The 25447-nt window shown below is 46.0% G+C and overlaps 1 protein-coding gene across 4 annotated transcripts in view; it reads left to right on the forward strand.

The window, feature by feature from the left end:
- Window positions 1-25447, forward strand: part of KIAA1549 (KIAA1549 ortholog) — a 185446-nt gene that overhangs the window by 72582 nt on the left and 87417 nt on the right. For 3 of the 4 annotated variants that reach the window (XM_075939447.1, XM_075939458.1, XM_075939453.1), the window contains exons 2-3: window positions 12360-14531; window positions 16047-16135. In XM_075939447.1, coding sequence (XP_075795562.1) covers window positions 12360-14531; window positions 16047-16135 — 2261 coding nt within the window. Of the gene's footprint in view, window positions 1-11643; window positions 11852-12359; window positions 14532-16046; window positions 16136-25447 lie in introns of all 4 variants that reach the window. The other variant, XM_075939466.1, reaches the window with a different exon arrangement.

The following is a 25447-nucleotide window of genomic DNA, read 5'->3' on the forward strand; positions in this document are numbered from 1 at the left end:
AGTCTGGATGGGACTGGAGACCTCAGTCTTGTGACTTAAACTTCCCCTTCATCAAGCTTAAGCAGATCTGAGAGAAAAAGGATGAGAACCCAAGATTTATTTGTATATACCATTGGCAGCTATGGTGGCTTTTTGACAACAGGCTGAAGTAGAATTGTGGTTCTCAAACTTTTTGGCCTGTGGCCCATCCCACTCAACATGGACCTTTCTGTGTAACTACCTATGATGACAAAATGGGTGCAGGAACAGGTGGGGGTGGAGGTGTCAGAGACAGAGGGAGCAAACCTGAGTGGGGTGAAGATGCAGGGTCTGAGTGAGAGGTAAGAAGAGCAGGCTGAGGGTGGGGAGGTTAGGTAGGTAAAATTAGTGCAGGAGCAGGGTCCGGGATCTTGGTGGGAGGCCCTACCTTCCCCCACTGCCCATGGGAGTTTCCTCGCCTTCATGACATTCATCATGCTCTTAAGGCCAGTAAAGAACACCAAAGCATTGCAAAGGTCTTGCTTGCTTTTACGGTATTGTTAACCCTTTGAATAAGAACTACTGGAGATCTTCTTTCAAGAAATGCCTGTTCAGAGCAAAATTACCCATCTTCTTATGTGTTATGCCACAACCCACAGTTGTTTTCAGCAGATTTTGCTTAGTATTCTTTCTTCTGCCAGAATCATAATGGCAAAAATCAACAGAGTTGTCAATATTAATCTCTGGATGGTTCACAGATGTAGTGTCCCTGGAAAGGGCATAAATATCAGCAGATATAGATTTGGATCAGTGTTTCCAGGACATGTGAGGAGATTGACTCTTAATTGCACACAGTAAGTATAGTAATACTTGCATGTCATAATAAAGGCAAATAGTGTATTTTATCTGTTTTGCTGATGCAGGTGAAATTGTAAGTCACAAACAACTGCCTGCACTGAAGTCTCTGTTCAAGTTAAGTTTGACATTGCCATAAGCAAGTGCACAATGAACAAAGTATGAAAAAGAGGACAGTGTTAAGGAAATGCAAGGTAAACCTTATTGTGTGCACCTGTGTGTGCTATATTTAGAAATTACATATGTTTACAATGTTCAGTCAAGAGTCTGACATTTTATTCTCTAGTCACTGTCTGCATACTCAAAAGGTGACTAAGAAGCTCAAAATCTAGGCCAAAAAATGGATCCATGTCAGGGAGGCTTCTGATGACAGAGAGATGAACCCTGGAGTTTAACCTCAACTGTATCCAAAACACCTGCTGAAGCTTTGTGTCTGGGGAGCAATTAGCAGTCAAAATACTGGCTTTCAAATTGGAAGGCAATTTCTCACAATCATTCCAATTATTATGCAAGTGAATTGAAATCTTTTGTAAAATTAATAATACTGTGATACACTTCACTATAGACGGTATTCATAGGGATAATAGAATGAAAATTATTTGAACAGAAAATCATCAATGATACAACTGTGATTACATATGGGTATTAGTCATGCACAGATTTTTTTTCCCCAAGAAAGGTACAATCAAAAGATTTACTGTAATATAGTGATGCTATACTTGGTCCATGCTATATGGTTACTCTGTTATCTGTTATGTAGTGACCCAAAGCCACATACCTGCTTCTGCTTGTATTGAAGCTTCAGGGATAAACTATGATCAGACTTTACCTTAGTGAGTATGCATACACTGCAAGATACTGTGCATGAGTTCCATAAAACAATTTTTTTAACATAGCACACAACCTTTATTAGTAGTATCCCACATACTAATTCTAATCTGGCATTTTTCAAATCACCAGGTGTGAAACTAATTGCATTAATGTGTCACCAGTTAGAAAAACTGTATTGGGGCATTTGCTAGTCAGACTAAAAAGGAGCAGCTGGTCACAGCATCATTTTTGGAAGGAGATCGTGTTGACAGTCTGGCAGTGTAACATACACATGAGCTACCATTGCAAAGACTTGTCGGGGGTAATTAATGAAAGGATGTAAACACAGTTTATCAGGATGTAAACACAGCTCAAGTCGGGGCAACTTAGGCTACATCTAAACTACACCACTCTGTCGGCAGAGGGATGTAAGTGAAGCACTTCGAAAGTGCAAATGAAGTGGGGATTTGATTATGCAAATGAAGCACGGGATATTTATGTCATGGCGCTGTTTCAAGTAGGCGACATTTCAAAACTGAAACCGCAGTTTAGATGCATTTTATTTGATAATGGGGCGTCTTCTCGAAGGCTCCTGTACTCCTCAAAAAATGAGTACAGGAACTTTGGAAAAGGAGCCCTGTTGTCGGAAAAACCCCCGCGTCTAAACTGCGGTTTCAGTTTCGAAATGGCGCTTGTTTGAAACAGCGCCATGATGTGATTATGCAAATGAAGCGTGGGATATTTAAATCCCCGCTTCATTTGCACTTTCAATGTGTGTAATTTACATCCCTCTGCCGGCAGAGGGGTGTAGTTTAGACATACCTTTACAGTACTGTGATATAGCAGTTTTTGTTTTATATCACCTCATTGTCTATGATATGTAATTATATTTCTTAACTGTTTAGCTCCTTTTCTGTGACTAAAATATGTCTTTTCTGTTGTCACATGCAGCATTGCAGTGGTTTTCCAATAGCATCCCACAAACACTACCATTACAGTAGAGGAGTTGGGTGGGATAGCAGGGTGAGCAGACAGGGCAAATTTGATATTTGAACCATCCTCAGCTAGCTTGTTTGCATTTGGCTGCAGAGTCAGTACGTGAATCTTGAAACTCACATGAAGTATTTAATCCACAATCTGCATCCTGATTTCACATGTGTTCCTGAAACAGCTGTCACATGGGTCTCCATTGCACCCCAAGTACACTACCATGGATGGGAAAAGTGACAACTAAGAGAAAGCAAGTAATGTTCAGATGAGGATTTGTCCTGACAATAACCTTGAGTTGGCATTCAGTTGTTCTCTTAGGGTACGTCTAGACTACATGCCTCTGGCGACAGAGGCATGTAGATTAGGCTACCGGACATAGTAAAATGAAGTGGCGATTTAAATAATCGCCGCTTCATTTAAATTTACATGGCTGCTGCGCTGAGCCGACAAACAGCTGATCAGCTGTTTGTCGGCTCAGCGCGATAGTCTGGACGCTCCCCTGCCGACATCAATCGCGCTGAGCCGACAAACAGCTGATCAGCTCCATGGGCTGTGAGTTGAGCCCTGTGTAAACCCCAAACCACACTGCAGGCCGCAAATACCAGGCTTTGGGCTGCATGTGGCCTGTGGGCTGCATGTTGAGTAGTCCTGACTTAGGGGATTCTGGAAGATAACAGTAAAATTGTATTCCATATGAAGTGTAAGCTAATACTTACTCTAGCAATAGCTTATGAGTGCAGAGTAATAATCAAATGAAATGGTTACAGCTTGAAGACTTGACTCCTTACTATAGGTTCATATGGTGTTCGAAGCAAATGACATAATTTTGCAACTAAAAAACTCTATGTAACTGTGACATTGAGTGCAGATGTACCCCTTTAGCTATTATAATGAACATAAACGTCAGTCCTTTAAAATATTGTCAAGTGTCAGGTGTTAAATAGCAGAATAACACACACAGCACCTTTACATGTGACCTCATGAAACAGCTCTGCTCCAAGGCTGTGTCCAGACTCAGGGTTTTTTTCGAAAAAAGTAGCCTTTTTTCGAAAAAACTTCACCTGCGTCCAGACTCAAGCCACGTTCTTTCGAAATTAAATCGAAAGAACGCGGCTTTTCTTTCGACGGCGGTACACCTAATTCTACGAGGAAGAACGCCTTTTTCGATGGAGATCCGTCAAAAGTAAGTGAGTGTGGACGGGGGGAGCCCTTTTTTTCGAAAATATTGGCCTCCAGGAAGAAGCCCTGGTGGACAATCTGGGGCATGGGTTGCATGTCTGTGGTTCCTGTCTGCAGCCATTCCTTAAAGGGACAGGCACCCTCACAGCCACTTGTTGCAGAGAAGGAGCCAGAGCACACGGCTACTTTGCTGCAGCATGTCCCAGCCCCAAGACCATCCTGGCCCTTCCACAGAGACTTCTGGGGACCCAGCCAAGGGCTCCAAACGCCGGGCACCATCCTGGTCTGGCCCAGAGCTCAAGAGCCTGCTGGAGCTCTGGGGAGAGGAGGAGGCCTTACAGGCCCTCAAAAGCCGGCGGCGAAATGCCGATATTTATGGCCGCATGGCTGAAGCCCTGGCCCAGAAGGGCCACTACCCCCGCACCCAGGACCAGGTGTGCTCCAAAGTGAAGGAGCTGCGCCAGGGCTACGTCAAGGCCAGGGAGGAGAGCTCCCGTTCTGGGGCAGCCCCCTACTACTGCCCTTACTACACAGAGCTGGACCAGATCCTGGGTGGCAGTGGCGAAGCACGCACACCACGGCGGTTCGTCCAGTCTGGATTGGCAGCCCCCGTGGTGGATGCTCCCGAGCAGGACCCAGAGCAGTCTGGAGACGGGGACATGGTGCCAGAGGAGGAGGACAGTGAGGAGACGGCGACCCTCACCCTGGAGCCAGTCACCCAGACCCCAGAGGCCTCCCAGGCGTCATCTGGCGCAGGAGAGGAAGCAGCAGGTGAGTACAGTGAGGTTGTGTAACACCCGGGGGGGGGGGGGAGGGGAGGTAGGTGATGCACAAGGGAAACCTGTCATGCTCAGGCTGATGCCCAGGTCACACACACACAGTGTTACCTTCAGAATGTCTGATTCCCCTGTCTCAAGGGAGAGGGCATGCCCTTTTGGACAGCTGTTGCACACATGACTGATTGTGATAGAAATGTAGCCGTGTTACTCTGATCTGAGGAAGTGGGTCTGGCCCAGGAAAGCTCATCCCCTAATAAACCATCCTGTTAGTATTTTAAGTGCTACAGAGTCCAGTTTTTAGGACTGATTGTGTCTTCTTCTTTTCCTCCACAGCCGGACCAGCCGTGGAAGAGGGCCGCAGCACCCCAGCCCCACCTCCATCTCCATCTCGGGGACATGGGAGCCGCAGACACAGGCGTGTCTATGCGGACATCCTCAGGCAGCACGTGGAGGCCGTGCAGGCGCTCAACTCCATCCTGACAGAGAGGGCGGAGGCAGAAGATCGCTGGCGTGACCGGCTCATGGAGGAGCTGGTCCTGCAGCGCACGTCCCTGTGTGCCACTCTCAGGGAGGTCTGCGGCTTGCCTGCTCCTGTGCCTGGTCCTGCTCCTCCAGCACCCCATGACCCCACCCCACCAAACCCCCCTTCCACAACAGCATCCCTTTCCCCCCTTGGACCTCCCTCTCCCCCAGCCCCCACAGTTCCCCAGCCCCTCTCTCCCCCTGGCCCTCCTCTCCCCCAGGCCTCCCCGTCCCAAGAGCACCCCAGCCAGCCAACCGACAGGTGCACCACCCGATCCCGTAGCCATGGAGCACCCCGAACACGAGGCCCAAGCAGGAGAGGGAAATCAGGCAAGCACCGTGCAACCTGATCCCCTTCCCCCCTCCAGGTTTCAAGTCCCCTTCCCCCCTCCAGGTTTCAAGTCCCCTTCCCCCCTCCAGGTTTCAAGCACCCCCATCACCCCAGTTAAAGCACAAAGAAAGGGTTCAACAATATGTTTGTTTATTGTAAATAGTTTTTTCAACAACAAAAATGAAAAAAAAATTTGTTATGTTTGATACAGGTATACTATTTTTTGAGAATATGTAAAATAATTAAACAGAACATTTTATTTTGCAACACACCCTGGTGTTACTGATTTGTCCAAACAGGGTCAGGAGATGGGTTGTGGAGGGAAACTTCTATTGGGCCAGGGCCCAGTCCCCAGGCAGAAGCCCCTCAGTACAGTCAGTGGCCTCCACTTGAGAATTGCTCCCGGAGGGCCTCCCGTATGCCAGCAGCAGACCGGTGAGCCTGGCGGATGGCAGCTGTCCGGGGCTGGGCAAAGTGCCTCTCCGGGCCATCAGCACCTCTACCCCACCCTGGTAGGAAGGCCTCCCCTTTCCTCTCCACCAGGTTATGGAGAACGCAACACGCAGCCACCACCTCAGGGATGTTGCTCTCCCCCATGTCTAGGCGTGTGAGCAAGCACCGGAATCTGCCTTTTAAAAGTCCGAACGCACATTCCACCTGGTTGCGAGCCCGGTTAAGGTGAGCATTAAACTGCTCCTTGCTCGCATCCAGGTGGCCGGTGTAGGGCTTCATCAGCCACGGCATCAGGGGATAGGCGGCATCAGCCACTATGCACACCGGCATGTGCACATCCCCAACCGCAAAGTTGTGATGTGGGAAAAATGTTCCTGCCTGAAGCCTCCGGTAGAGGTACGAGTTCCTTAAGATGCGGGCATCATGTGCCCGCCCTGACCACCCAACACAAATGTCCGAAAACTGGCCACGATGGTCGACCAGGGCCTGGAGGACCATAGAAAAGTAGCCCTTTCTGTTAATGAATTGGGCTGCTCGATGGGGCGGTGCACGGATTGCAATGTGTGTCCCATCGAGCGCTCCTCCACAATTCGGGAAGCCAAGGGCAGCAAAGCCGGCCATGACGCTGTCCAGATCTGGTAGACAGATGAGCCTGTTGAGCAGCTCCGAATTGATGGCCCTCACCACCTGCAGAACGAGACAGACAACAAAATGTTAGAAGGGGTGCCTTATCTCTTAGGAGGAGAACCCACCACCCACCTTCCCTCTCAAACACCCCGGGAATCCCCTCCTCAGAACCCCCCCCCAACAATTCAGGGTGAGTGGAGGAGCTCCCTCCCACTCCCACTCCACTTGGCCCTTCCTGACAGTCTCCCTTCCCCCCACCCCAAACTGTGACTGTCCCCAGACAATGACTTACCTCCATTAGGATGGATCCAACGGTAGACCTGCCCACTCCAAATTGGTGTCCCACGGAGCGGTAGCTGTCGGGGGTTGCCAGCTTCCAGAGGGCAATGGCGACCCTCTTTTCCAGGGGGATGGCGGGCCGCAGGTGGGTGTCTTGCCGTTGCAGAGCAGGGACGAGCCAGGTACACAGCTCCTGGAAAGTGGTCTTTCGCATCCTGAAGTTGCGTAGCCAGTCTTGGTCATCCCAGATCTCCATCACGAGCCGGTCCCACCAGTCAGAGCTGGTGTCAAACCTCCAAACACGCCTGTCCACGAAAAAGTTTGGAGGCAAGGGCAGTGCGGCTGCTTGACGGAGGAGCCCCTCGTACCTCTGGTCTGGGTCCAGCTGGGGAAGTAGCCTCATGACTGTCATGCAGATGCAGCAACAGCTGCAGTATGGTGGTGTGGGGCCATCGCCTGCCCAGGGGCAGCTCTGGCTCCATGCCACAAAAATGGGTCTAAACCAGAAAAACCTCCAGAGAAAAAAGCTGCTGGGGTGTCCCAGGAAGCTGAGCACTCCAAACCAGCACTGCAATGCCTTGCTTACTTCCTCGAGGGACAGCAAAGGCAGCTGCAGGAGCAGAGCAACGGGTGTTCAGGAGTGTCCCTTTCACCACGCGTCTCTGCAAAGGGCAGGCAGGCAGCACCCGGAAGGAAATGCTGCCCCCCTGCCCTGGCAGAAGCAGTTCCGGGTGGCTTTGAATTTCGAAAGAGCGTCCAGCAGTCAGGACGCTCTTTTTCGAAAAAGCGGATCGATTTTCCGATCCGTGTATTGTAGTCTAGACGAGCTCTTTCGAAAGAGGCTCTTTCGAAAGTATCTTTCGAAAGCGCCTCTTTCGAAAGAAGCCTGCAGTCTAGACATAGCCCAAGAGAGAGGACTCAGAGAAAGGTGCCATGAGCAGGACACATTTTAGCAATGCCCACTGTCCTATCAGCATTCATAGGCATGTCAACCTTGGCAACAAAGCCTTTTTAGTACTCTGTGCTTTGGGCTAGATCCCCAGCATAATCACTGAGTCCCTAAAATGAGGACAATGTGAAACTAATAGGTTTTGTATAGTAGTGCACAGTGGAATTACAGGAGTTTCTACTCAACAGGCTGTAGTATCTATGGTTGCTCTGGCTTGTGACACCACTGCATCAAGTTCCTATAACATAATGTGGAGACATGTATATAGTATGCTTCTTGATATAAGAGATTGCCTTTTCTCATAAAGGTCTCATGGACCATTCATTGGTGTAGTACAGACTCCAGAGGTGGAGGTTTTATAGAACCTGTGGTAAATTTTGGAATTCTGTAGGCTTTTAGCCAATAAAAGTGGATCCTTTTGAGAGATTCCATTTTACAAGAATGCTCCTGCAGCCTGAGTATAAAGAGATGAGAAAACGTGGCTGTGGCTGCCATTATGCCGCTCTGCATAGGATAACTACAGGCAGTCCCTGGGTTACGTACAAGATAGGGACTGTAGGTTTGTTCTTAAGTTGAATCTATATGTAAGTCGGAACTGGCGTCAGCTGCTGCTGAAACTGATCAGTTTCAACCGCGGCTGAATCTGGATGCCAGTTCTGACTTACATACAGATTCAACTTAAGAAACCCAGGCGTCCCCAAGTCAGCTGCTGCTGAAACTGATCAGCGGCTGATTCCAGGAAGCCTGGGGCAGAGCAACTCTGCCTCGGGCTTCCTGTAGTCAGTCGCTGGTCAGTTTCAGCAGCGGCTGACTTGGGGACGCCTGGGGCACAGCAGCTGGGGTGCTGCTGGGTTGCTCCAGTAGCGCCGCTCCTCGGCGCTACTGGAGCAACCCAGCAGCATCCCAGCTGCTGTGCCCCAGGCATCCTGATTCAGCTGCTGCTGAAACTGACCAGCAGCAGCTGAATCAGGACGCCTGGGGCAGAGCAGCTGAGGTGCTGCCGGGTTGGTCCGAAGCGGCGCTGCGGGACCAACCCGGCAGCCCCCAGCTGCTCTACCCCAAGGGTAGGCAAGAAAAGCCTGGTCTCCTGGGAGGGGAGGCACTAGCTACACCCCCCCCAGCAGACCAGGGAAACGGGGGTGGCGGGACCGCCCAAGTCCTCCACGGCTTTGCTCCGTCTTCCTGGTCTGCTGAGCTGGGAGACGGAGAGCAAAGCCACAGAGCACGCCCGCAGCGGGACAGTCCAGGCGCACCCGGGCTATCCCGCTGCGGGCGTGCACCAAGACTTTGCTCCCCATCTCCCTGCAGACCAGGGAGACGGGGAGCAAAGCCGCGGAGCATGCCCGCAGCGGGACAGCCCGGGCGCGCTTGAGCTGTCCCCCTGCAGGCGTGCTCTGCGGCTTTGCTCCCCGTCTCCCTGGTCTGCTGGGGGGGTCCAGCAAAGCCGCTGGACCCCCCCCCCCCTCCAGCAGACCAGGGACACCAGAGCAAAGCCTCCGCCTGGGTGGTTTTGCTCGTTTGCCCGGGAGCAAAGCCGCCCAGGCGGTGGGACCCCCACCGCCTGGGCGGCTTTGCTCCTGTCCCCCTGGTCTGCTGGGGGGCTCCAGCAAAGCCGCTGGACCCTGTGACGGACCCACGCAAGTCCGCACTAGAGCCGGAGGCGCCCCCCCCCAGGCTGCCGGGCGGGCCCGCAGGCAACCCCGGGAGCGGGGGAGAACGGACCCGGGGGGACACCCCGCCAGAGAAGGGGCGGCCAGCCCCGCGCCAGAGAAGGAGGGGCCGGGAGCGGCCGCAGCCCATGGGCGGGGAGCCCAAACGGCGCACCGCCCAAGCTGAGCAGCGCAGGTCCGGCGTCGGGGCGGCACGCCCCGGCCGTGACGGCAGGGAGCGCCAGGACGCCCGCGGGGCGGAACTGACGCCCCTGGCGTCCTCACCCGGGCCGCTTGAAAAGCGGCCGGCGGAGCAGGCAGAGGCGGCACTCGGAGGAGCTGCCGCCGCCCCAGCTGCCAGGGGGAGCCCCCCCCCCCGCGTTGGAGGAGCAGAAGGAGCGAACCCGAACCCCCACGACGGCCGTGGGACGAGACCGACGCTTCGGGCGGGGTAAGCGACTATGGGGGCCCCCCCGACGAGGCAGAGGGTAGCGGGAAGTGGAAGGAGCCCGGTGAGGGGTCCTTCTGGCGCCCGTGGAGAGGTGCGTTACGGGGATAGACCCCACCTGTCATGGGAGGAACGCCTCCATTGTTCCCCCACTTAGGGCCCCGGGCTGGGACCTAGTGGAGAGGGCGGGCCCGGGTCCCCCACACCTCCTCCCCACCTCGAAACCCCAACCCACGCATCACCCCCCCGCGGGGGTGAACAACGCAAAGTACAGTAGAGGGCGAGAAGGGGGCCTTAAGGCCCCAGGGGCCAAGGCCCTTACCCTCCTTTCGCCCCGGCGAGGACCTTGCCCATGGACAGGCCGCCGGGGGCGACCCCGTCCCCTCGCCCGAGCACCCGGACAGACCAGTACCCCCGGGGCTGCCAGAGAGCAGTCGGGACCGCGAGTCCTCAGATCCCCGGTCAGGACTCGCGGCCGGGTGATCGCACTTGAACTGGGGGCCCCTTTACGGGGGACCCTAGACGGCGGGTCCGCTGAACCCCCTCCCCCCGGAGGTGGGGGTGTTCGCACCCACGCAAGCCGTCACAGACCCCCCCCAGCAGACCAGGGACATCAGGCAGCGGCTTTGCTCCCGGGCAAACGAGCAAAGCCGCCAAGGCGGTGGCTTTGCTCGGGTGTCCCTGGTCTGCTGGGGGGGGTCCAGCGGCTTTGCTGGACCCCCCCCCCCAGTAGACCAGGGAGACCGGGAGAAGCTTTTCTCGCCCCGGAGGACACGGGTGGCGACATAAGTCGGATCCGCGTAAGTCGGGGACTGCCTGTATAGTAATTATTCTGGACTGTGCCTATAGCAAGCAGGAGGACAGTGATTGCCACCTACTGTTCATGGGGAGTGGGTGGGGAGAACTTACTGAAAAAAGTTGTACTGGTGGACTAGATGACCTCTCGAGATCTGTTCAGCACTTCTTTTCCATTATCCTATGACCAAAGAACTTCAATGTGGGTGAACATTGCAATTTTTGAATGTACCAATTTGCCAGCCAACCAATATAATAGCACACCCCCATTAATTGTTGAACCCCATATTTCCATGCATAAACAGCAATGTGTTTGCAAATTCAGGAGGGTGCTTGATTTTCTGCTTAAGCACGCATGTCAAAAGGGCAGCAGGCATAATGTTGTTGTCTGTTTTTGAAAACTTGGACCATTGTACTTTGATTGGTGTGGTGTCAGAATCCTGCCTGTACTACATAACTATTCACTCTGCATTCTGTGTTCACTTCACTGGTGAGAATAAAAATTTAAGGAAATTCAATAGTACGAATTAAAAAAATAAAATTAAGTCCTCAAAGATGCTCTGAATTCTACTCTGCATTATGCCTTTTTAGGCATTTTTATATACTTAGAATGTTAGCTGGCACATATTATAGTACATAAAAAAGTTAAAAACAAAGCTATTTCCTTTAAAGATCCAGTTTAAAGTGTTTTTGTAGCCCTGTTGGTCCCAGGTTATTAGACATATACAATGGGTGAGGTAGTATCTTTTTTTTTTTTTTTTTGGACTAACTTCTGAGAGTGAGAGACTGGCTTTTGAGCTACACAGACCTGAAGAAGAGCTTTCACTGACAGAAATTTGTCCAATAACAGATAAATTACCTCACCCACCCTATCTCTTTAAAGAGCCTATAAATTTGAAGGGTTTACCTAGACTATTTTTGTGCTAGAGTGAGATGTGGATTGGGAGGAGCTTAATGTTGATATACAATCTGCGCCCATTTGAATGTATTACTCTAGTAACATTTGATGATCTATACAGGTTTGACCTCTATGATCTGGACTTCTGTAGTCTGGCACCATCTGTGGCCCAGCATCCCCATGGAAGCTCCTAGGCTGGAACACTCACCGGGGAAATTCAGTCCCTGCTCAGCAAGTCTTCCCCCACCCTCTCAGATCATCTGGTGCCCTGCAAGCACAGGGCGGGAGAGGAAGAAGTGGGGATGGAGATAATCAGGGGAAGAGGCAGGGTGAGTGTCTGTAGAGCCCCGTGGCTAGGGGACAGGATCATAGCCCCACAGCTGGCGGTGGCATCTGGGAGCACAGGCCAGTTGCCACAGGACTCAGTGCATTTCCATGGGGCTGGACTCCTAGTCCTTTCACAGCACTCTGCCTATTCCCCCATGTGCTTCCACTAATCCCCAAGTGGTCAGTGCTGGCCCCTCTATTGCTGCAGAAATGGATCCCAGTAGTCAGTGGCAGCAGAGGTGCTGGCATCAACCTCCCATGATCTAGCAAATTCCTTAGTTCAGGATAGATCAGGTCCCCAGGGCGCTGGACCAGGGATGTACAACCTGTATTGTGATTCGGAAATGTTAGCTCTGTCTTGGTTGTCATTTTCTGATTATTGACTTAGAATTTCTGAGAGTGTTGTCTACTAACCACAATTTGTAGAGTTTCCTGATTGCTGTCCTAGTGCACTTGACTGCATTGTAACTAATCAGGTTTTTTTCTTTTATTTTTCTGATTTCTCCTCAGAGCCGCAAAGTTCTTCCTTGCTCTCAGAGGTGTCTGAACCACATCAAAGTACAGAGAGCAGTATTTTGCCTTTTGATACTACTACAGAAGGGTCATCTCTTCTCATGACACAGCAGAATGAGGATACCCACGTTACGTCAGATGCTTTGGTAGAAAGTACTGATCAATACACTGAAGCTTACCCTGATTTGAATAGTGATGCAACAGAAACTTTGGATCCAACGACCAACTCTGCAAGCATTTCTAGGGTAACACCTGGTTTGGAAACCAGCATGGAGTCTGCTTTGTTTCCACTTAGTCCTTCATATGTTTCTTTCCCAGTTCACTCAGCTCCTAGTTCCATTGTCTCTGATACTTTTGTTACTGATGACTTGTTTACACATGTGTTTTTTCATGAATCCTCCAGTGCAACACCAAATTTGCCTGGCAATTTAGAAATATCAAGTCATGTTGAGCTCTTCAGTGAGTTCGTGAGCCCAGTGCCTTTCACTAGACCATATGCTTCATGTTCATACTGTGACTTGACCTCAGTTCCACCAGAACAAGTTTTTTCAATTAGACACACAGAACATGATGTTGGTTCGGGTGATTATATTGAAACATTGTCACTCTCAGACTCTAAGGAAAAAGGCATTACTCCACTTACAACTGTAATTTCTAACCTATATGAACTGGAGGAGTCAGCTCCCGAAGTTTTTGATACCACATTTCCATCAAGACCCGTTGTTTCATTTTCTTCAAGACTTGAAGAAGTCTTTGAGTCAGACTTTTTTTTTTCAAACAGTGTGGACATTGGCCTTAACATAATGTCTACAACAATATTTTCTTCCTACAGAGAGCCCTCTGAGGGAATATCTTTGGATATTACTTCTGTTCAATTCTCTTTCCCTGTTACTGAAATTGTTTCTTTAACATCTGGTGTTGAAACAAATCCTTCTGGTATCACCAGTGTTCTCCTTGAATCTGAATTTACCACAAGTGAGAATGTACCAACAGTTACAATCAAACATACAGACCTGGTGGAATCACCTGAATTTATGCCCTCGGAATCTGTGCTTTTGCTTGACAAAACCCTTCCTGCAAGTGTTTCTACAGACAAATCATCTGTAAATATCTCAGACTTTTCATCCATCTTTTTATCAACACCATCTTTCTTTGAATCTAGCAGCTGGTCATCTTTATCATCTGCTGTATCCACCTTTTATTCAAGAATGCCAAGTGATTTATCAACACTATTACCTCAGGTCTCCCCTACGCTGCTGGGGACATCGGTAGTTTTTGATGCTTCCTTTAGTTGGGATTCAGCTGACTTTCCTGCCACTGACAGGACAAATATAGAGATTTCTCAACTCTCTCCCTGGCAGACTTCATATCTATATTCCAATACATTCTCTATTTCAAACACACACAATCCTGAAGTGATGTCTTCAAGTTTTTACTCTGACTTCTCCAAGTTATTAGAAGGAACATCAGTCTTGCTAATGGATTCTGAAGTTTCGCTTACCTCAGTTTTCACAGAAGCTACCTCTCAGTTAGAGTCTTCACTCTTCTCCCTTGAATCAGCAGTTCCTACACTGGTGCTGTCCATTTCTGACTCGGAATCTGTTCTAACCAGCAATATCTTGGTTGATGAAACCTCATGGTTTACCAGTTTTCAGACAACTCCTGTCTTAAGTTTACCTTCATCCCTTCTCTCAACTGTTACAGCTTCAGATGAGGATATCGGTGCTACTGTTAACTACACGTTGCTTTTAACATCTCTCTCCAAGGCAACTGCTAGCACAGCACCTTTTACAACAAATCCATATACGTCTTTGTTGAGCACAAAAGCGAGCAGCATTATCGCTTCACCTATACAGTCAATATGTGTGGTCACATCATTTGTACCCACACAGCTGCCTCCATCCACAAACACTTCAGTTGAATTTGGTACACCAACAAAAACTAGTGTAACTGAAGTTACCAATATAACAGGTGCTTCTACCGTCACTTCAGCCACCGTTAGTCGCACAGATAGCCATAGTACAACTACTGAGAGCAGCTCAAGTACTTCCTCATCCCCTTCTACTGCTGTAGTGGCTACAACTCCATCTGAAGTTATAATTATCAACACCACCCGACAACCATATGTTTGTGACATCACTGTTCCTGACACTTACTTAATAATGGCTGGTAAGATAAAGCTCACTTTCATTTCAGTTATTTTCTTTAAAATTGTTTGTAAACTACTCTTCATTCTCCCCTTTCTCTCCCCCCCTCATCACTTTCATGAATGCCACCTTCTAATGCAAATCTTATCTAAATTACACATGCATGGGTGCTCAATACACATTGGAAAGGAACACAGCATGGGATGTGGATTATCTTGTTTACATGTAGTTGTTGTGAAGGGCCAGATTTCCATGCTTGCAGCCTGGGTTTGTATTCCTTGCTTATACAAATTATTAAACTTTTCTGCACAAAACCTGTTCCTTGTCCACAAATGGGATGCAAATAGTGCTTTAAAACTGATCTTGAATACATGTAGGCTTACTGCAACTCCTTGATAATTTTGATGTTAAGTGTAAAGTATTCAACAGAACCGTTGGACAGAATCATTTAATATAGTAGGGTGGAATGGATTTCCCTTTGAAGATATTGAGACTGATTATAAATGTCATAATTTAAAATAAACTTTAAAACACGTGAAACTGAAGTCAGTTTTTCTAGCTATCACTAAAATTTTATTTTGCCACATGAACTTTAGCTAAGTACCTATAGTATTTGGATAATTTTCATTGGACTCGGTGTGGTTATGATCAGAAAAGTGACCTTTTGTACTTAAAAATAAAGTTGCCTTGTTTCTGCTGAGCTAATGTACTACGGTTGTGAGAGTCGTATTTGATGTCAGTCACAAAAAATTTCCATTGAAGTTTTATGGCCAGAATATGTGCGTTTGATGTATAAAACAAAAAGAACAGAGTACTGTATAATTTTTTCCAGATATAAGAATGAGTTGGCTGTGCTAATGGTAAGAAAGAGGTTCTCTCCTCCCCCCCTTTTTTGGATTTGTAAACAGATCAATTTTATTACGCAAATATTTGATGGAGAATAACCACAAAACACGAAGATGTCATTTTACAGTTGCTTGAATAATCACAGTCGTAATTTAAAGTGTGGTTATTGTTAGCAATAATAGTCTGCCTCTGTGTAATCAGTAAGTTTGCTTACTTTTTTAAAACAAATATAAGGTGGTGTTTTTTTCATGCCTTTTAGTAGTATATATTTAACACAGTTATTGGATAGTGATTTGCATTCTGTTCTGGCTTATGCCTCCTCTAGAATTGTTAGCTGTATTACAACAGCAGACTCTTTATTGCAAGTGCACAAGTCAAAAATAATGTAGTTTGACTTTCAAATCCAGTTTGAATTTCTAGTCCGACTGTTACTAGCAGAGGAACAGATTTGATATGGAAAAAAGTTGAGAGAGAATAAGCACAGAATCCAGCAAGTTATGCACTTTTCAGGAGTCACTTTTTCAGGACATAATTGCACTTTTATATGTATCTTGTCCTTTGTGTTTTACACCTTGATCACAGTTGACCTCATTTTCTGCTTTGTCATGAATCAAACAACTAAAATGCAACACTGAATCAAATCACTATGGATGAAGCTAACGTGTACTTACTGGATCTCATTAATTTCCAGTGCTGGCCCGAACAGCTGTGCTAGAAAATGTCAGTGAGTCCATCAAAGAAGTGCTGAGACTTCAGTTCAGGCGAGCAGTAGAACTGGAGGTAAGTGGTAGCAAATGTGTACATTATTTACTTGGCATAAAGCTAAAGTTTGGTGTGTTTTGTTGATGTTTTTTAATTTGCCTGTATGAAATAATGATTAAAAACAAACACACTCCCCATTGATTCTAAAGCACAGAGGAATTTTGTTTTAAGTTAAACAAGAATACCTAAAAAAACCCTTGCATTTTTAATTCTTATTTATATTTTTACAATGTATCAGATTTAAAGAATCTCACCTTCCTCTCTGGCTTGAATAAATGGTACTCCCCCACACCTCACCCTCTTCATTGGCTGCTGTGTTTAGCGCTTCTCTCTCCCCCCCCCCCCCCCCCCCGTTTCAATCTACCTTAACTTTTGCATAGTTAATATCAAAAGATAACTGAAAAGCCTATATAATCTAAAATATCAGTTCAGGGACATACCAACCACTGAAAACAAAGTAGGGAGTCTTCTCCTGAAAGCTAGGGAGAAGTGTGGAATCCTGATCTCAAGACGTGGTAGGATGAAGAACATGGAAATAATTTTCAATTATTAAAGGTCATTTTAAAATCTGCAGATTTTCTTCTTCAAAGAGATCCTTTACATACTTTGGAAGTTCATTCTTTTAGTTTGAAGATGCTGTACATAAAGTGCAAGGCCTTCTACAAAAACCAGTCAGTATTACAGTAAGTGACAGTCAAAAATTATTGATGCATTACTGTAAAGAAGGCAGTTCAATAAATGTCATTTGTGAAGTAGTCCAGCTGGTCAATAAGAGTTCTAAAGTCTTTGCTATGTCTGAAAGGGCTGGGAATTGCTTAGATGCATCTTGCAGCTTAATGCTATTTCAGGATGGGTGAAAATTAGAAAATGTTCCCTAAACTTTGTGCCAAATTTAAGCTAAATGTGCTTCAAAGTTTCAAAAAGTTTAGTTAAATCTTTCTTCCTATCCTATGATTTTTCACTTATGCCTCCTGTTAGCCCTCTGAGTTCTACATAGAACAGTGCTGATACTGTGTTCTTTTGAGATTTCCCACCCAAAAGATGAAAGGTAATTTAACTGAAATTAAAAAAAATTGGATAAATAAACAATAGTTTGTAAATATGCCATTTTTCCACCCCTGGGATTTCAGATTAGGGATTTCAGGTGAGGGTTTAATTTGATTGTCAACAGAAGCATCCAGTTTAAGTGTATCCACCCCTGATTAGCTATTCATTGACTCATAAATAGTTATTCCCTCCTTCCCTCCCTCTCCCTCACCCCACCTTCTGTACTAAATCTGATTTGTCAGTTTAATAATGTGTTCGTTTTTTCATTGTATTCCTTTGGTATATATGGTCATGCCAAGTCTCTTCCAGAATATGATCTGAGGAAGTGGGTCTGGCCCACGAAAGCGCATCACCTATTAAACCGTCTTGTTAGTCTTTAAAGTGCTACATAGTTTTTCCTTTTGTTTTAGCAAGATCAGACTAACACGTCTACCTCTCTATTACTATTTGTTCTGGTCTATTAGTCTGTCTTAAAATATAACTCTTTGGGGTCTGATCAGCTTAGCATTTTGGGTGTGTTTCTGTTTACCTTTTGAATAACTGGCTCAGTTTTCTTTCATTCTTAACTATTATTGTTAACTCCAGTGAATATTTAGAAGAATATTCTAAACATCTGCTGTTTATACTTAGTGTATTAGCCATTCAGCAAACCAAGTTTTATAAACAAAGAGCTTTTTTCCAGCATTCCCCTCATTTGACCATAATATCTTAGCACAGATGCAACATTTCATTCTGCACAAGGTTCCTTTTTACATTTTCCAGCTTTCCTGGGTGGCTGAAGTCTTGTCCTAACTGCATAGTTAACTTGAGTTATAATGTGTATATTACCCCAGTTGGTTTTCCCATTCACATACACCAATCCTTAACTTGAGTGCAGTGGTGCTTGTAACTTGAGGTGGGGGGGGAGTGGCTACAGCTCAAAGCAACACTACTCTGTGCAGTAATCCTAGCATTTGCACAGCTTGAGTGTTATTTCTCAGAGTTATTCTCACTTGAGGTAGGCTAATCTGCATACGGGTAACAATTTCACTATGCAATGAAGATGTAGCTTGAGGCACAAGAAGGTCCTGCAACTTGCCCCAGGGTCACAAAGGGAGTTAGTGACTCAGTTATTTGAATCTGGGATAATGCTAACTTCCCAAACCTTCATGCTTTATTATAAACATAACTTAAAGAGATATTAGCCCTATAGCTGTATAGATTGGCATAGCCTCCCTTGATTGTACAAAGTTTGGATGTGTTGGCTGTCAGGTTGTGTTGCAATTGCTGCAAATTTATCCTAAGTTCGATCTCTGTCTGTCTCCCTCCCTCTATATATATACAAAAGTTTTTTCCTGCAGAACAACAGAATGTTCCTGCTGGGTGACATAATGACGTCATCAGCGTCAACAGTCTTACCTTAGCAAAGTGAAAGTGGCTGGTGGGGGTGGGAGGGTAGGTGAGCCTAGCGAGCAGAGGGCACAGCCCCCTAGAAACTTAAAGTGGTGCTCCTGTCTACTCTCACAAATCTCTAGCTTGCATTGATGTTTTAAACTCAAGCTAGGTGGCTTGTCAGGATATTGATTGAGTGCTGCTGACACTCAAGCTACTGCATGCTCTGTGGATGCATGTAGAGTCCGCTTGAGTGCTGACAGGTCTCTAATGCTGTTGTGTTCACTTACTTGCTCCCTGGTTCAGAACTAAATGTTACCTCCAGCTTTATAAATAGCCTATTTGGTCTGCAGACCCTGCCTTAGCATGCTGCTTTCTGCACCCATAATATTTACATAGCACTCCTCTTGCACGGCTTCAGATCAGATGGCATCTGAGAGAGCACTTTCCCAGCATGCATCTCAGTGGCCTGAGGCAGACACCAGTGTACTTGTGGACCTTTGGTATGAGACTAGTGAGAATGATTTCAGGTCTAGGACCTGAAATCAAAACTCTTCCGATGCTGCCTCCAGTAAACTTGTTGAGAATAGGATTTACTGGACTAGAGAAGATAAAATCCATGACGAACTTGTACTGCCAGGCAAAGAACCACAAGTCCTGGCCTGATGACTGCTATAGACTGTCCCCACTCCCTGAGGAGCTGCACTGGGTGCACAGCAGTGTCCCAGTCATGGAACCCAAGTAGAACCTTGACACTTCAAAGGCTCCCTGGAATGTGTGAGAACTCAGATGAGGACTGTAGAGCCTGGGTCCGTACCAGCCACTGCAGTCACAGATGAGGCAGAACAGAGGCATAGTTAGTTTGACCTCGTCCAGGACTTCCAGGGGAAGAGCTGGAGAAACAGCCTAAGAAGGATGCAGCCGGGGACCCTGTCACCTCATTTGGGTAAGAGAGTGAGCAACTTGCCCTTGTATGGTTAGGGCGGATATGAGGACACATCTCTATTACTGTGCGGGGGGAGGTGCTAGAGGACAGGCCTTTTCAGGTTCACTTTACGGATAGGTGGAGGAATGCCCCGTGCCCAGCAGAGTTACAGGAAGTACTCTGATTATGTGTATTTTCATTACACATGGCATGGTATTGTACTCCCTGTACTCTTCTACTTTTTGTCAGCTGCACTAGCTGTGTTACTCTCTCAATAACATCTTTTGTTGTGCTGCCCCTTGGTATGTAAGGGTATGTCTACACTACCATCCTAGTTCGAACTAGGGTGGTTAATGTAGGCAACCGAAGTTGCAAATGAAGCCCGGGATTTAAATATCCCAGGCTTCATTTGCATTTTACCAGGCGCCACCATTTTTAAAGCCCTGGTAGTTCGGACTCCGTGCCCGCGGCTACACGCGGCACGGAATAGGTAGTTTGGATTAGGCTCTCTAATCCGAACTACCGTTACTCCTCGTGGAACGAGGTGTACCGGTAGTTCAGATTAGAGAGCCTAATCTGAACTACCTACTCTGTGCTGCGTGTAGCCGCGGGCACGGAGTCCGAACTACCGGGGCTTTAAAAATGGTGGCGCCTGGTAAGATGCAAATGAAGCCCGGGATATTTAAATCCTGGGCTTCATTTGCAACTTCGGTTGCCTACATTAACCACCCTAGTTCGAACCAGGGTGGTATTGTAGACATACCCTATGGAATTTGGGAACAAGACTGATATGATTGTATTGAACTGCCTTGAGTGCAGGAGACTGGACTAGATGATCTCCTTAGGTTCCTTCATGTCCTATATTTGTCATGGTTTGCCATTATATATTCAAGTGCTTGATTCTCATACAAGTACAGCATATTACAGTAAGTGCTTACATTCTCTTATTTTCCCCCTCCAACCAAAGGAATCTGTTAGTTCCCTAACACTTTCAGAGTCAGGCCTTAGCTGGTGCACATTCTGGCTGCCTGTAATGATTTTGTAAAGTGACACAATCATTGCCCCAGTCTTTCCCAGCATATTCTTCCTTAGCTTAACGTATGTTGTGCAGAACACAGCGTGTCGCAATAACATGATTGGCATTACAGAAGCTGCGGTCGAAATGGTTTTGTAGGCAATGTTATCTGACCTTCAGTCAGCCAAATACACAGTTCACCAACATCATGCAGATGCACATGATACAGTTAAACTTTCTCCAGATTTCTTCACATCAAAGTAGGGCTTTGTGAGCCAGGGCAGTAGAGGGTAAGCTGGTTCTCATAGACATCCTGCTATTATCCTGGGGAAGCGGGAAGGAGGTGGGGAGTTCCAGCTTGCTAAATTTCAAAAAGGCAGAATTTCCAAAATACGCTGGAGGTATGCTCTCTGCTAGCACATCCCATAAAGTTTGAGCCCTGAAAATCCACAGATACATGCTTTATATCTGTGGGTATCTGTGAATGTGGACACAGGTATCCGCAGCTCATTTTTGCTGATATGGATGTGGATGCAGATACTAATTTTCTATCTAGAACCCTGCATATTTTCAGATATCAGTTTTATATCTATGGGCATCCGCATTCGCAGATGTCAGTGCAAATACCTGTGGCCTATCTTTGCAGATACAGATTGTTTGCTCAAAGATTGCCATTATTTCATGAATACTTCCAGTTTTCACCAAACTACCATCCACTAAAACTATAATTGCTTTGCAAACCTCCATCACCACAGTACCGATGGTTGTTTTCCAATGCCAAACTGATTAGCCACTTGAACTGTATTAGTCGGGAGAAGCCAGCTTCCAGATAACAGTAACACACTTTTGAATGTGTACGACTTGTCTCATGCACTTACCCTGGCTGGGAAAAGCTCCTCTCTCAGCTCCAGAAAGTTGGTGGAAATGCTGGGTCTGCTATTGGTCATCCCAGGTTTGCCGTACATTGCATTCCCACTACGGATGTAATAGTATAGTTGATTAACCAATTAACCAATAAGCAAAAGCTTTTAGGTTAATACTATAGACTACACGCATTTTTCCCCCTCCCCGGACAGTAAGTTTTTTAGCAGGCTGGCCAGCAGTCCAACTCAGTCTTGGCTCATGTCGGATCCAGGACCTACCTCCGCTGCGGCTCTACATTTAAAGTGTATTAGGAACCAGGTGGGTAGGCAAGCTGGCTCAGTTCTGGCTTGCGCTGGGTCCAGGAGCTCCCTTCCTCCGCACCCGGACAGGGGCTGCTGCCATCTCTGCTGCTGCTTCTGCATCAGAGGCAGCAGCGTGGGGTGGTAAGTAGCCCATCCGCAAGGGGAGCTGTTTTTTAAACTGGCTTCCCTCGCAGACCAGCTTCCACCTGGCACCCTGCGCTGCCGCTTCTGGTACAAAGGCAGCACTGGAGTGGCAGGGGGCTCCTTGAGAGTGGGCCCAGAGAGCACTGGTGGCCAGACCCACCCCTGGGGACTATAGAATAGTCAAATAACCAATAAGAATTCATGAGGTTACTCGACTATTAAATTAACCGATATGTAACATCCCTAATTCCCACCACTGGGTATTTTGGAACAGCTGGTCAGCAGTGTTCCCTCGAAGCTGGCCAGCAGCACAGCTTCACAGGTGATTAATCAGCCCCGCCCAGTCAGTCAGCTCCTGTGAAGCTGTGCTGCCTGCAGCTTGGAGGGAACACTGGTCAATATAAAGAGAATTCTCAGCTATGACAACCTGCCTGAGCTGTCTCTGTCCTTTCATCTTGCCTGCTTGCAGCCTGTGGGATCTCCTTAGCAAAGTATGTTGCCAACTTCTAAGGGCAACAAACTGGTGCCAAAAGACTGCTCCACATCTCCCATCCTTTATCTGTCCACGGTTCCCATTAATGCCAATATTTGGTACACATTCATTCTGAGTGTGATTTGGGTCTTCACATGGAAACACAAGCTAGGGACACAAAACCTGAAGTTGTATACTTGTGGTGAGTTGATGATGTAAGACCTCTTCTGTACATGTGCTCAGAAAGTACAGACAACTTTTCTCTTAGTACGTCACAAAAGTGAGACACGAGTGTAGCACCAAGAACCAAGCAGTATGCCTCTGAAAGACCTACCATCTCACTTGGTTCATTACAGCACCCTGGTGCATTCAATAATTCTAGTATGGCTACAGTTACCTTTGCAGTGTGATTGTTGCCATCCAAGCTAAGCTAGCTCCAGTGGAGAAGTTCAAATGTTGTAACTCAAGTTAAATTTGCAGTAAAGATCTACCTAAGAATGTGAATCTTTGTCGCCATCTGGTAGCTGGTCCACATCAAAGGTTTGAATTTCTGCTAGCTACATTATTTTGTCCTCTAGTTTAGGTGGTAGAAGTTGTTAATTTTAACTGTCAAGGTCTTGGATTCAAATCCTTCTGTTAGTCTAAGCCATTTTAATTTTACAGGGCTCATCCAGCTTTAGACTTTTTATGGGAGTAGAGTGGTGTGAATTAAAGGGATATAAGTTAGTTTGTTGATCTATTGATTCTTCTGATAAGCTCTTTCACTGGATTTTTGGGGGGGGGCAAATTGTGAATAATTATGACTGGCAAGTACTATTATTGGTTTCTGTGCTTACATTGTACATTAATAGTTTGTGTTGTGTAGGATAGGTGGTTTTGGAGTAGACTTGCAGAATAAACAATTTTGAAATGAAATAGCCTTTCTCTTTTCCATTTAGACAAGCCCAGCGATTCCAAAGTATAGACCACATCCTCATCTGGTGTCAATCTGAATGGCTGTGTTGAAGTCAGAGGTTCACTTCAGCATATGCGCACTGATTTATACTAGCTGAGAACTGGCCCTCTAAGTTTCAGTAACATGAGAAACTTCTGCTGACATGGCGATGTCAACTGCAATAAAACCAAACATATTGCTAAATATTTGTAAGATCACCAAAGCAAACATTTGATATCCGGCCCCTTTATGATTTTCCTCTTTCAAATTCATTCCTTTCATGTCCACTATTGCCATGCAGTGGCCTCGACGGGCTATATGGGAGCTAAGGGTGCTGGGAGCTGCTCATAAATAGTGCAGCTAGTCTTCTGAGAGTTGGTTCATCATTTGCAAATTCTTTCTCATTAAAGGGAAAAAACATCTCTCTAGAATCAGTCATGTGTATGTTGCTCTGTCATATGTACTACCATGTGTTTTCTTTTGTGATACATTGGGGGTGGCTTTTTTTAACTATGCATAGTTGAAGTGGTCTTACTTCCCTCGCTTAACAAAAAGAATTCATGTCAATACGGGAATACTGCCAAGGTTGTTAGTCTTTAAAATTAACAGCTGTACAATATAGTAACGTGTATTAATGACTGCAGACATGCAGTTTTCTAAACAGATTCTGCCTTGGTACTTACCCCAGCAAACACACTTTTCTTTGGACAATGGTTTACATTAACTAGTTTATGTATAGTAAAACTTGAGTAAATTAGTGCATTTTGTTTTTAATATTTTTTACATCTGCTGTTATAGCTTACAGAGGTTTCATTTTTACAGGGTATGCATAGTAAAACAGGAGGCAGTTCTGTTAAATTTAGCATAGTAGCAAGGTATCCTTTACAAAAAAATAAAATGTTTAGCTTCAGTTTGATGTGTTTGCTGCTCAGCTGAAATGTGATCAAATGTTAATCTTAAACAGGAATTGAAAATGCTTTCTTTCAACTTTTGCAATCTGAATTCAGGAGAATCTGTCAACTCTGCTGCTTAGGGCTTCTGAGAATAGTTGATCAGTTCTTATTCCATCATGTAGGAGCCAGTAGTACAAATACACATTAGTCAGGTCATTATGGTATTTATTTATGTTTCAAGACTTGTTCTTTCTCCTGTTAATATTTAGACCACAATTTTCAAATCTGTCTGTCTAAATGTAGGCACTAAAGTGATGGCTCGGCATCTTAATAAAAGTGGTCTTATTTTTCAGAGGTGCTTTTGTGGCTCCCATTCACTTAAGTGAGATTTGTGGGTGCTTGTCATTTCTGTAATTTGTACTGGTTTTGTTTTGGTGCTTACGTATGGTTTGAAAATGTTGCCTTTAGAATCTTAGGGAGTACATTTTTTTTCACACACAATAATTCAAAGCATAAAAAGCTTTGCATGTTAGTTTTAGCACCTGATGACCTCAGTAAGAGACCTTTGGGAAATAAAAGGCTTTCTCAGGATACTTTTTATTATCTTTCATTTGGTACAGTGGTGATGGTGAAGCATAAAACTTTGACTTTTGTCTTTAGGTTTGTAATTTCAAATTATTTTTCTTTTGTATCTACTGCTATGATAAGAGCACAAAAATACAAAAGTGTGTATTTACTGTTTGAGGGCATTCAGGGGATATCTGAGTTTTGGAGATTGGATCTGCATTGTGCTGAAGTAGAAAAGAGAGGAACTCAGATGTGTTACTTGTCATGGTTTTTTTTTTCTTACTGCTGAAATGTCAAACTAAAATACATCAATATCAGTGCATGCTGTGCTGTTCTCATTCTCCATGTTTTACTTTGGAAAACACCAAATGATTCTAGCTGCATGATTGAAAACTGTTTCCTCTTTTTTTATTGCCTGTCTTCTTTTGTAGTGAATAGACAACATTTCTCTGTCATTCCTTTCCCATTTCACAAACTGAAGCTGCTGAAAACATTTCTGCTTGACATAAAAGGGTAAACTTCAGGCAAAATGGGCTGAAATGAATTAATTTGAATGCTACATTTTTGAATCCATTTACAATAAAACCTGATGGCAACACACTTTAGGCATCTAATTATGAGGAATATTGCGAGATCTGTATATATCTTTCTTGCTCCCTCCCCCATGATACTGTGGGTTTTTCTTGCACTTCTTTTTTAAAAAATCTTTAAAAAAAAAAATCCTCTAAAAATTAATTGCTATTACTCTGTACTTTTATATAAGTGTCAATAAGTCCCGGTCTACAAGTGGTGCATC

Source organism: Pelodiscus sinensis, chromosome 1 (assembly GCF_049634645.1).
Source record: "Pelodiscus sinensis isolate JC-2024 chromosome 1, ASM4963464v1, whole genome shotgun sequence".
NCBI lineage: Eukaryota > Metazoa > Chordata > Testudines > Trionychidae > Pelodiscus > Pelodiscus sinensis.